Source organism: Akebia trifoliata, chromosome 1 (assembly GCF_017979445.1).
Source record: "Akebia trifoliata isolate Shusen 1 chromosome 1, ASM1797944v1, whole genome shotgun sequence".
Taxonomy (NCBI): Eukaryota; Viridiplantae; Streptophyta; class Magnoliopsida; order Ranunculales; family Lardizabalaceae; genus Akebia; species Akebia trifoliata.
Window position 1 is genome coordinate 7,337,091 of NC_141375.1, and position 12,954 is coordinate 7,350,044.

At 34.3% G+C, this 12,954-nt stretch overlaps 3 protein-coding genes and 1 non-coding gene across 4 annotated transcripts; 2 read left to right on the top strand and 2 right to left on the bottom strand.

Annotated features, from left to right (window-relative positions):
• Positions 1-218: 218 nt before the first annotated feature.
• Positions 219-1,097, top strand: LOC147410594 (uncharacterized). The gene has a single exon (XM_086437958.1). It carries the CDS (start codon positions 219-221, stop codon positions 1,095-1,097), a length of 879 nt encoding a protein of 292 aa, XP_086294084.1.
• On the bottom strand, positions 615-721 carry LOC147410595 (small nucleolar RNA R71). The gene has a single exon (XR_015182836.1). It is a non-coding gene; the product is annotated as a small nucleolar RNA R71 (small nucleolar RNA).
• Positions 1,098-1,763: 666 nt separating the features above from the next.
• Positions 1,764-2,804, top strand: LOC147410596 (uncharacterized). The gene has a single exon (XM_086438041.1). It carries the CDS (start codon positions 1,764-1,766, stop codon positions 2,802-2,804), a length of 1,041 nt encoding a protein of 346 aa, XP_086294167.1.
• A 6,745-nt stretch (positions 2,805-9,549) lies between these two features.
• LOC147410597 (uncharacterized) lies at positions 9,550-11,705 on the bottom strand. Its single transcript, XM_086437249.1, has 3 exons — positions 11,571-11,705; positions 10,794-11,313; positions 9,550-10,366 (listed from the first exon to the last, which is right to left on the bottom strand). Exons 2-3 carry the CDS (start codon positions 11,253-11,255, stop codon positions 9,791-9,793), a joined length of 1,038 nt encoding a protein of 345 aa, XP_086293375.1. The 5' UTR covers positions 11,256-11,313; positions 11,571-11,705; the 3' UTR covers positions 9,550-9,790.
• Between the last annotated feature and the right edge of the window lie 1,249 nt (positions 11,706-12,954).

A 12,954-nucleotide genomic window follows, 5' to 3' on the forward strand; every position in this document is an offset into this window, starting at 1 on the left:
TTTTTTACGCCGCTGCCGGGGACTAATTTATTAATCTTTTTTGTTAATATTAATTCCATCTTATTTGATTTTAGATCAATCTTTTCTTTATTTTGTAGGTGTTTGGCTAGTGTATGCGTAGTACGGGAAATTCAGAACTTTTTCCTTTGGATTTTGAGATCGAGAAAACTTGTCGAAGAAATAGAAAGAATAAGCGAGAAGCTTCTCAACACCATACAATGGCCGACCAACCTAATAGTAATGAAGGTCCTAAGTCTATGCGGGATTATATTGTTCCATTATTAGATGGGATTCATACTAGTATTCATCGTCCAATGATACAAGCCACCAATTTTGAACTCAAGTCGACTACTATTCAAATGGTACAAGCATCTCAGTTTGGGAGTTCACATGTCGAAGACCCCAATGCACATTTAGCTAATTTTCTAGAGATATGTGCCACGTTTAAGTATAACGGTGTTGATGATGATGCCATCCGGTTGCGGTTATTTCCATTCTCATTGATGGACATGGCTAAGAATTGGTTAAACTCATTGCCAAGGGAGTCTTTTACTACTTGGGATGACTTGGCGAAAATGTTCCTCGCTAAATACTTTCCGCCGTCAAAAACTACAAAGTTGAGGAATGATATCACTACTTTCGTGCAGTTGGACAGTGAATCTCTCTATGAAGCCTGGGAAAGGTATAAAAATTTGCTTCTAAGATGTCCTCATCATGCTCTACCAGAATGGTTGATCATCCAAATTTTCTACAATGGATTAGTTGGATCTATCAAAATAATTGTTGATGCTGTAGCAGGTGGATCTCTTATGGCGAAGACATTTGAGGATGGGTATAATTTATTAAAGGAGACGGCCTCTAACAACTTCCAACACCATATAGAGAGGATGAATCTAAAAAGAACAGCTGGAGTGCATGAATTAGATGTTCTTACTGCTTTAACAGCTCAAGTAGCATCGTTATCTAAGAAATTTGATTCATTTGGAGTTCATGCTATTCAAACTCCTACCATTACATGTGAGGTTTGTGGAGGCAATCATTCAGGAGATATGTGCCCTAATAATCCAGAGTCTCTCAATTTTGTTGGTAGCAGGTAGAATAACCCATACTTTAACTATTACAATCCGGACTGGAAAAATCATCCAAATTTCTCATGGAGTAACAATAATCAAGTTGAGGCCTCTTCCTCTGCAGAGCCCATGTTTCAACCTAGTTATCACCCTCAAGCTCTCCCTAGAGAAAATAAGCCTTCTTTGGAAGATTTAGTACATCAGATGGGAACCAATACTAATCAGTTCATGACGTATACTAAGCAGTTCATGACAGAGACTAGAACTCAACTCCATAGCCAAGTAACTTCTATCCGGAATATGAAAATTCAGTTGGGTCAGTTTGCTTCAACAATTAATAGCCGTCCTCAAGGAACCTTGCCTAGCAATACAGAGACTAATCCAAAAAGAGATGGTAAGGAACACTGCAATGCTATCACATTGAGGAGTAGAAAAGAACTGAATCATGTTGTCAAAGAACCAGATGTTTTTGTAGCAGAAGAAACAGTTTCTAAAGAGAATGGTGAACAAGAGAAAGAAGCTACAAACCAGGAGCATAAAAAGCCGGGCTTGAAAAATATTACTCCCTACAACCCACCCTCACCATTTCCTCAATGTCTCAATAAACAAAAACATGATGAGCAGTTTGCAAAGTTTCTAAATGTCTTCAAGAAGTTGCATATTAATATCCCATTTGCTGAAGCTTTATAACAAATGCCAAGTTATGCCAAGTTTTTGAAAGATATCTTGACTAAAAAGAGGCGATTGAGTGAATTTGAAATAGTGGGTTTGACTGAAGAGTACAGTGCTATCATTCAAAGGAAACTTCCAGCAAAGCTTAAGGATCCAGGAAACTTTACTATACCGTGCACATTAGGTAACCAATTCTCTGGTAGAGCTTTGTGTGATTTGGGAGCTAGTATTAATCTAATGCCATTGTCTATATTTCAAAAATTGGGATTGGGAGAAGCTTGGCCTACTACTGTGACACTCCAGTTAGCGGATAGATCACTAAAGTATCCAAGGGAAAAAATTAAAGATGTGCTTGTTAAGGTTGACAAATTTATATTCCCTATGGATTTTATTGTTCTTGATATGGAGGAGGATAAGAATGTTCCAATCATTCTTGGCAGACCATTCTTAGCAACAGGCAGAACTCTTATTGATGTACAAAAGGGAGAGCTTACTATGAGAGTTCAAGATCAAGAGGTGATGTTTAATGTTTTCAAAGCTATGAAGTTCCCCACTGAAGAGCCTGAAAATTGCTATAGAATTGATGCAGTTGACACATGTGTTCGACATGACCATGAAGAAACACTCTCATTTAACCAATTTGAATTAGCAATCATTAATATTTATAATGAGAAATATTTTAAGTGTTTTGAGTTGGTAAAATCCTTGGAGACTACATCAAAATTCTCTCGATTTAAACCAGAATTGGAATTGTTAGAAGTACCACTATTAGGTTCTCATTTGAAGTTGTCAACTCAAGAATCGTCATCATTAGAGCTAAAGTCTTTTCCTAGTCATGTGAAGGAGTTGAGAGATTACAAGAAAGCATTAGGATGGTCCATAACGGATATTAAGGGGATTTGTCCTTCTACCAGCATGCAGAAAATCTGTATGGAGGAATATCATAAGCCCTTTATTGAGTACCAATGTCAACATAACCCAATCATGAAGGAGGTGGAGATCTTTGATGTGTGGGGAATTGACCATCAAAAATGCACCATCACTCTAGCAAACCTGACGTGATTTCAGAGAAAGTTAGGCTGAAGACTTTAAAACAAGCGCTTCTTGGGAGGCAACCCAAGCATTCTAAACTCTCTCTTCTTTTATGTTGATTTTCATTATTCTTCGTTATTTATTTTTATTTCAAAAAAAAATTATTAGTTTGCTTTTATCATAGTTTTTACAATTTTTTTTAATTCTATTTAATTATGTTTTGATTGAAACATGTTGGGAGTCTCTAAGCAATTCAAGGTCATTAGTAACATGATGCAAGGCTGTGGAAGTACAAATTGAAGAAGTCGTGGCATCTATTCATTTACAGCCGTGGCATCTAACATAGACAGCAGGTCATGTTCTCACAGTTCGAAGAGGCCGTGGCTTAACTCTTCTCAGGCCAAGGCACGAATCCGTAACAGAATTGATCAGAAATATAAAAATACGGGCCATGGCATGATATTCTACCAGGCCTCTGCTCAAACTCGTACCCAAATAGAAAAGGGTTACACTTGCCCTAATATTTCTAATGTTACACAACTTCACAACCAACCTTCTCTTCATGCCTCAACGATAGAAAACTCTTCATCTCCCTCCCTCTTATCCAGTATTATTCTTATATCTCCCTCTCAATATCCAAAGGTGGAAAAAGAGAGATCAAATCCGTGAGCATGATTTCACCAAATTTCAATGGATATTCCGAGTACTTTCTTTGTCGATTTGACCAAATCAAGTGAAACACCATCAGGTTTTGTCTGTAAGTCTCACATTTAATTAACCTATGTTGCATATTGTGAATAAATATTTGATTATTTGGATTGAAAAATTCGAGTTTTGATTACACTTGTGGTTGTTTGGGAGTGTTTGATGGATTTAATTGGTGATTGATGTTGAGTGATTGGTGGAGTGATTGATGTTGGAATAGGTGTGTGGAGTGTTTGATTGGTGGAGTACTATGTGCTGCAATATGTATGGTCTTTTGTGACAGTAGCTGGTATTACTAAATTTTGGGGAGATCATTAAATTTTTGTGCACACCAGGTGTTTGTGAAAAGTTCAATGACAATGAGAGAGATTGGGAAGGTTAAGTTGTTGAAAATTTTGGGGGTTGTTTGATATACATGGTGCTTGCTGGATATAATTAAGTGCAGCTGTGATACTTGTCATTTCGGCTGTTAGTGATTGGGTTACGATTAATTGTTGTTGGAGTCGTGATTTTTAACTACCAGTTGTGAAAAGTAACAGAACACGAACTTCAACATTTCATCACTACTGTTATGACTGAATGACAATAGCAATAAAGATGGCGCAGATGATGTTGATGACTCCTAACCGCCAATAAATATGTCAGGGAAGTTTTTTCACCTACCTTTGATTTTAATTGATTACATTGAGGACAGTGCAATAATTAAGTTTGAGGGTGTGTTAGTATTTTTCTGAAATTTTTTTTTTTGATTTTTGTGTTTGCTTTCATGTGTTTAAGTTAGTATTTAAAAAAAAAAAAAACAAAACAAAACAAAATTTGTTTTGTGATGATTTTTGCCTGATTATCTACAACCAATGATAATGATTTTGATTGAGTATAGACATGGTTCTTGAAAAATGATGGAGGTTGAACTTATCTATGTGCTTAACTCTGATGAAATTCAATCTTGTTTTGAACTCGTTTACATTGAGCTTATAATCTTGATGCACTTGGTTGTTTGATACACTTAGAGAATGTTTATACTTTTGAGAGTTATCCATGATCTCAATGAACTCTAGAACTTATTTGATTGTTACTCGAGGTGAAATCCTAGATTACACTTGACTAGGGACATGATTTAGGCCATTCTTGGATCGATTGAGCCTTTTAAGCTTATCTATGTTGATTTTATCACTAGTCTTCCTCATTGAGCCTTGTTTCCCATGTTCTTTGGCACCCACAATTTTAACCAAGCCTTTTTGTTTAATTTTTTCAAAATTTGACCCATCACCTCTTAAGGCATATTGATTGTTACTAGATAATTTTGAGCTATGCAAACAAGGGTTGAAGGTGAAGTTTTATGAATGTGGAAGGCAAAGTTTCGAGAATATTCAATTGAGGCTTCGGAAGTACTTATGTTGAAAGAAAAGAAAAAAAAATTCTTATTACTACATCCCTTCTTGTAAAAGAATGCATTGAATCAAATAAGTTTGCGGGTGTAGTATGAAAAAAAAAAGTGGTGAATAAAAAGTTGTCAAGGGAATGTATTGAAACAAGATTGAGAATGCGGAGTGACTTGATGTTGAAGTATAAGTTTGCGCTCTGTCAGAATCCTAAGAGATTGATGTGTTTAAGGGGTGATCTGAACCACAAAATTTCTTTTTATCCTACCTTTAACCCATCCGCACATTACAAGCTGAATAAAAGTCTTATTGATTCTTGATTGAGTGACGACCTACATTAGTGGAGAATAGCATGAAAAGTAAGCCTATGGAGTTCATCAATTTCAATATCTAGAGATCACTTGTATTTATTCTTGATTGCTTAAACTAATTTGAGTTGGAAACTGATTAAGTGATAAGGGATTGTTTGCATATATGTGGAGGGTTCAAGGTGAGGTTGAATGACATTTGGGTTGAAAATGTAGACTGTTTCAATTTCTAATTTTTTTTTAGAATTATGAAATTTGTATAATCTTTGAGGCAAGTGTGGAGAATCAAGCTAGTATCATCACTTTTGTTTTATTTGTGTTTTAGATTTCTTTCCCGTAGTTAGGTTTTTCTTTGTTTTTGTTTTGCTCGAGGACTAGCAAAATGTTAAGTTTGGGGGTATTTGATGAGTAGGTTTTATACCTATGAATTAACTACTTTTAAATATAATATTTTGGTAATTTTAAAGTCTTTTAGTTGTTTTTAGTTAAGTTTAGTTTGTTTTATACTTTTTATGTGATTCTATGTTTTTATTTGATTTTATTTTGCTCGAGGACTAGCAAAATGTTAAGTTTGGGGGTATTTGATGAGTAGATTTTATACCTACGAATTAACTACTTTTAAATATAATATTTTGTTAATTTTAAAGTCTTTTAATTGTTTTTAGTTAAGTTTAGTTTGTTTTATACTTTTTTTGTGATTCTATGTTTTTATTTGATTTCTATGTTTATTTTGTAGATTATGAACAATATGGAACATTGGGATGTTTGCATACGTTTAGGAGAAATTTTGGACTCAAATTTGTTCACTCTCAAAAGAAGGAAGATAAGCATACAAGCTAAAAAAGTGTTCAAGCCGCAGCTTGATAAAAAATGAGGTCGCGACGGGAATTCAAGAATTGCACAACAGAAATATTAAAATACAAGCCGCGACATGATTTATTGGGAGGCCATGGCCTGCTTACGTTTCCAGTTTTACACGTTAATTTGTGGTGATCGAATTAGAGATGTATTTTGAGACTCTTAAACCCTAATGACTCCATACCTATAAATAGAAATGATTAAGCCTTATTCGTGATAGAAGTTTTTGGATTTTTCTTGGAGGCACAAGATCGAGAAAAAGGAGGAGAATTGAAAATTCGACTTTTGAGTTTTATCTTTCTAAACTTTATCTCTTCTCTAGATATTTGTAATCTCTAAGAATGGCTGAATACTTTTGTGATTTTGTTTTCTTTTCAATGAAGAACTAATTTCTCCACTAAGGTTATAATGGAACCCATTCATGATATTTGATTAATTTTGTTTCTTTCTTCTATGATCCCACATGTGATTGTTTATTCTATCTAATGTTTAATGCGATTTGATTAATTGATCATTGATTGAATTGATTTGGTGAATGTTAATAATATCGGTAGAGTTATTTTGTGTTCATGACCTAGATAGATTAACATATGCTAATTTGAGATAGGAATATACTCAGATTTCATGTGCAGTCCTTATGAGAACTTATTCTTAATGAATTCTTCTTGATTTAATTATCATAGGTATATAGGGAGTTAGTCTAAAAGGGTATTTTTACATGACCATCGGAAGAGGTTTGTAGAGAATTTAATGCTCTTGGATGACAATCATAGTGGATTAATTTATCATAGAAGGAAGGAGAATTTAATCAAGTTGATTGTTTAGGGGAAATTATAAACCTAAATTTCATCACTCATTGATTTTAAACTTCAAATTTATTATCTGCATTATTTTCTTTTTCAGTTTTAAATCCTATTTTTACTTTTGTTTGGATAAAATTAGATTGAGATAAATTGGTAATTAACAATAGATTGGTATTTAGAGTCCTGGGAACGATACTTTCTTATCACTTTATTACTTATTTCGATACGTATACTTGCGTGCGTAAATTTAGACAACAGATACACTGAGAGTAGTTTGGAATATCAATTTGTCATGTCGAGGCAGTTGTATCGGTGTGTTTTTCAATATTCTTCCTTATCGATTACATTGTATTTTTCTCTATTATGTGATAACTCATAGATGTTTTTAAAGTTCTAAAGCATGATAGAATACTTTGATAATAGAATTGATACATTGATACTTATCTTAATTGTTTTATTATTTTTCATTTAATTCTTATCTAACTACTGTATTATATCAAAATTTGCATGATTTAAATTCTAGTATGATTAGATATTGGATGTTAGGTAGATTTCTTGTTAGGTAATTCCCTGTTATTTTTACCCTACCATTCACCATTTCAGATATTTTGACTATTGAGGAGCTTGTTTATGAGGAAGTCCCTAAGAAGGCTTATGTCGACAAGTTGCAGCCTACATCTAATAGAAGGTTCTCATAAGAATTTAGTTATTTATGATTCAGTTTGAGAAAGTTATGTCAAGGTACTACGTGCCATTTTATTTTAGTAGTATATTTTAGCTAAATTTATATGTCAGATATGGAGACATTTTATTATAATTTTTTTTAAGATGGAGGATTATGGATCATGATTATGTTTGAGTTTAGCTTCCATACCATGATTATTGTTTATTAGTTATAAATTTTTGTTGCGTGACAATTGTTAAACAACAATTATTATTTATTATTATATGTTAAAATGGGATGTGATAGATAATCATACCTCGAGATCTAGCAAAGGAATCCTTAAGATTCATGTTGGATTTATGGGAGTGACAACGTGGTATCATAGTTCAATATTGTTTTGTATGCGATGATAGCTAGTAACACCACAAGCGTGTGACTTTAATTAAAACATGCTAATTTTTTTTTTCAATATGATTTTCACAAAAAATACCATAAGATAAGTATTGGATAAAAAATCCTTTACACCAAAGTGTTTAATAATAGAGTTTCGACAATTTGGAAAAAAATAATTGTACTGACTATTCGAAACAAATTGGAATAGAATGTGTTAGATACCGTTAGAAACATGATTTAATTAGTTTTAAAATAAAATATAAAATAAATGCAATATATAATAATTTACTTATGTAATTTAAAGATTTAGCAGATCAAGGTCTATTGTCCTATTGAGGGCAAAACTGTTACATTTTAAAGATTAGATTACTTTGGAAAACACACTTAGTATTTTTCAAAAGGATTAAAAAGTTAACTTCTAGATCTAAAACCTTCGTGTTTTAGAGAAATTTTGGTTCAGAGTTAAAGTGGGTCAAAATTCGATTTCAATAGGGCCAACCGTGGATTTCTACAAAACTTATCTTCTTGTAATCACAATTATAAATTTGTAACTATTAAACAATATGTCCGATTTTTCGCAAACCATATCAACTTAGGTCATAATTTTTAAACATATTTTAATCTTATTCATTGCTTGCAAAATCTTTTCGATTTTGATTAGGGTTTGAATGAACACCTCCTAGGTAATTTATATATTTTATAATTTCGAACCTAAAAAATTATACAATTAACAAATTGTTCTAATTATGTTGACAAATTTCGTCAATTACAATTTATACATTCGGTCGACAATCAAATTTTTTAAGATTATATCATGTTGACAAATTTATAATTGAGGTTAAAAAATATATAAATTATATTCAGATCATTGGCTACAAAGATTTGGCAAAGCCAGTACTGATCTTACAAAATGAAGAAGCGTGCATATTCAGGGGTTCAAATTTTTTTCCAAACTCATATCGATCTTCAATCACTATGAGTTCGAGAGGGGGTGTTAAGAGTATTAGATGTAAAGCATTATAATAAGTTGAACAATGATACACCAAATCATATCCATGACTATTTAGATAGGATAGATTAGTTAGAGATTTGGACTGATTGTCGTTATCTCACTACATGAAAACTGGCAAATTCGACAAACAAAATTGATGGGTCAAGGCCCAAGGATTTTAGAAACTGAATTTTGATGGTCTAGGACTGTTGAAATTCTTGATGTTCTCAGATTTGATGGTTTAGAGTTGTCAAATTTCTCCCATCCTTCATTAATTTGATAGTTTCAGCCCATCAAAAACAAAAATTTGACAATGAAAAATTCGACGCCAATTCGACACTTTTGTCCGTCTAATTTTATGAAATTTGATGGCCCAAGGCCATCAAATTTGGGCTTTTTCCACATTGTGTCTATTCTATTAGAGTTTGTTATTAGTTTCTATACAAATCCTATTAGGCACAAATAATCATCATTAAGAATAATTCAAATTTCCGTATTTTCACACAGTCATTCAAGCTTCATATATAGATTGTTGAAGTTTGCAGGGATTGCACAAGTAGACAATTTGTTCTTTTTCATGTCACTCTTGATGTTGCAGAAGATGATTGAGCTTGGGAATTGGATGCAAAGATGAGTTCTTGGATTGTGATGATGCATATAAGGTATTTGATAAAATACTTCATGATTAATGAGTAGTTGTCCACATGACAGAACGTGGATTAAAAAGATTGACCTACAAAATGAAATTGGACTGATTCTTTTCATCGATCAATTACAATAATCCTAATTTGAGATAAAATCCACCTCTAACAAATCTAATCCACGTCTGAACTCTAATCTTATCCTAATCTCTATCAAAGAGAATTGTATTACATATCTTCCAACTTTAATATTGAGACATTTAATTGCCTCTTAAATGATTCTGATCCCATGGTAGCCGTATTCCCTGAGTACCTCTTTAACCACATTTTCCCATGACTTGACGCGTGAAGAGTTTAAAGACATAAACCAGAGCAAGGCAGGCCCAGATAAGGTCCGTGGAAAGAGAAGGGCAATTTGAGCATCGGTTAGGCCTTTGAATTGCATGTGTGTTATGTAAGTCTTTAGGTGGGTTCTTGCACAGCTGGAACCCTTATAATCATCCATCGTTGGCATGACAAAATCATCTGGTAAGCAAACTTGAGGGGATAAACTCATTGTCTCAGGATGGAGAGTTAGGTCATCTTCTTCTTCTTTTTCGTCAAGTATTGGTAATTCTTGTGGGTTCTGATCATTTTGAATATGATGAGGGGAGGTTTGGGTATTCAATTCTTCCAACTTGGCTTCCAACAAACTTGTGTCTTCTTGTTTCTCTATTAATGGTAATTCAGACATTTTTGAGCTTCCCTGAATAGTTGTACTTGATGACAATGATGATTCGTTTACCAGGAAACCATAATGCTGGACCGAAGGTGGTGCAGGCTTTGAGCTTCCATCAGAAATGGTGGTCTGTTGTAATCCAATGAATACTATCTTAGATTTTCTTCCAATATGGTCCATTTTGGAAGAAAATCATTTCATGAATCACAACAAGTAGACTAAAGCCTATATCTGATGTGGTGACATTAATATTGAAAAATATTAGCGTAAAACAAGGTTTGATTGACGACGCTCTCCATCAAATGAATGACTTGGAGGAGAGTGTAGTCTCCAGGGATTCCAAATAGAAATGGATCAAACCCCAAAAAAATTATTTTTCTTGGAACTGAGTTTGTGGCGTTGGATTGCTAATTTGGACCCATTTGAGTTCAACGAGTGAGTTTATATGCTAAATTCAACCTTTTTCAAGTTCTGAGCAAGGTTGTGACTTCTGTAAATATTAATTAATTGCATCAATCCTAATTAGATATATAAAGTATTGAAAAAGAAATCATACCCCTTTCAAGTTTGTAATGCCGTCCATTGAATCATTCATGGCTACCATGAAAGGATGACGATACAGAGCAAGTCCGGTGCTGGCCTTTAAACTACGAGAGTAATTGTGCTCCTGAATGTAGTGGTTGGAGTCAAATCCACTGTTGGCTGTAAGATTATATGAGTTGAGCTCCGGAATAAGGCGGTTGTAACAAAAATCGCTTTTGGCCATCGTACTAATATTTGTGTCGTCTTCCTGAATATTGGGGTAAACGCCAGATTTTCTGTTTGCAGTTAGAGCATCCATGCTGTGGTCCTGAATATAGTGGTCAAATCCACTGTTCAGTGGTGTAAGAGAGTGTTTGTTGAGTTCAGGATTAGGGTGGTTCAAGCCTAATTCACTATTGATCCTTAGACGATCGATTTTGGGGACTTGAACATAGTTGCTGAAGCCAGATCTGCTACTGTCGGTACGACGATTCATCTTACTAAGCCTTGCAAGCTATTTTGTTACTAATTATTTTATAAATAAAAGGCTCAATCTGAAATGAAGAGAACAAATGCATTTTAGAGGTGAGAAAACCAAACCGGGACAATATATATATATATATATTCAACTGTACTGAATTTTTACAATAAAAGGAAAAGAAATTACGCCATGAAGAAGAGAATAATCTCAATAGTATACTAAAGAACACAAAAGGCTCAGATCCCAACAATTTTAAAAGAAGTGTATGGTTAGAACAAATATTGAACCCAAAACATTGTAATCTAAAGATACCCTTCAATGTAGTTTTACCTTACAAGATATGTAGGATCTGAAGAGGTCGTCGGAAGAAGAGAGACCAAGACTAACCTGAATCTGGATAGGAGTTCCCTCATATTGTTTTAAAACTAGTTGTGTCAACTCGAAACTCGTCCGAGTTGACTCGACTCTGTTGGATTTCGAGGTAAATCGATCTGCATACTTGAAAAATCAACTCGGCCGATTGAATAATAAAATTGCCTTTTTTTTTTCCCCTCAAATCCTTATTTTTCTCTCATATAAACCATCTTCAAGCTCTCCCTATAGAAGAAATAGCAAAGCTGTATTTCAATGAATGTTTTCCCACACATTATTGATGTGTAAGAGCTGACTTATATACATTGGCAGGAATAAACTATTTATGGCAATGTACATAAATTTGGCTAAGATTATGCAACAGTTACAGATTTGTTGAAGTCAATGCAGCAGTTACAAATATTCAAAATTGATTTTGAATGATCTTGCTTGATTGTAGGCTGGATGTGCTCTGTTCAATCTTGGCATTGATTCTTGCATTCTGTCTTTATACGCCCCCGCAAGATTGAGCTTCCATCAGCAAGCCCAATCTTGTTTCTCAAGATTTCTATTCTTTGTCTTGACAATGGCTTGGTCAACAGATCAGCCAATTGGTCTTGTGTATGAACATGTCGAACTTGAAGAGAACCACGTTGAACCAGATCACGAACAAAATGGAGATCGATTTGTATATGTTTCATACGCGAATGTTGGACCGGATTCAAACTTAGATGCGTAGCACCAAGGTTATCACACAATAATAAGGGAGCTGCTTTTAGTGGAAATCCCAACTCGTGAAGAAGTCCATGAAGCCACATTGTCTCGGATGCCGCATTGGCAAGGGCTCGATATTCAGCTTCGGTGGTGGATCTTGCAACTGCTCTTTGTTTCTTTGAGCTCCATGAAATGGGATTTGGACCTAAGAAACTAATATAGGCTGATGTGGAGGTTCGATCATCTACATTTCCAGCCCAATCGGCATCGGAGTAGGTGATTAAAGTTGAAGGTCCAGATTTGGTGAGCTGTATACCATGGAAAATGGTTTGCTTTAAGTATCGAAGAAGCCTTTTTGTTGCTGTGAAGTGAGTGATGGAAGGCTTGTGCATGAATTGGGACAACTTGTTGACCGCGAATGAAATATCTGGACGTGTTAAAGAAAGATATTGCAAGCTACCAATAATTCTTCGAAATTCTGTACTGTCCACATTTGCCGTGCCATCAAGTAATTTGAGAGACTGAGTTGTTGAAAGAGGAGTTGAGACATCTTTGGCGCCACTCATGTTGGTATTTGATAAAAGCTCCTGAATGTACTTGTGTTGTGAGAGAAAAAGTCCTGCTTGAGTAGGTACAACTTCCACACCGA

What these genes read in the sequence shown, in the direction of transcription:
- LOC147410594 (XM_086437958.1), top strand. Translation starts at nt 219, where the DNA reads ATGGCCGACCAACCTAATAGTAATGAAGGTCCTAAGTCTATGCGGGAT.
- LOC147410596 (XM_086438041.1), top strand. Translation starts at nt 1,764, where the DNA reads ATGCCAAGTTATGCCAAGTTTTTGAAAGATATCTTGACTAAAAAGAGG.
- LOC147410597 (XM_086437249.1), bottom strand. Translation starts at nt 11,255, where the DNA reads ATGAATCGTCGTACCGACAGTAGCAGATCTGGCTTCAGCAACTATGTT. An exon ending in GCATTACAAACTTGAAAGGG is followed by an intron (nt 10,367 to 10,793) that starts GTATGATTTCTT and finishes GGATTACAACAG; the next exon opens with ACCACCATTTCTGATGGAAG.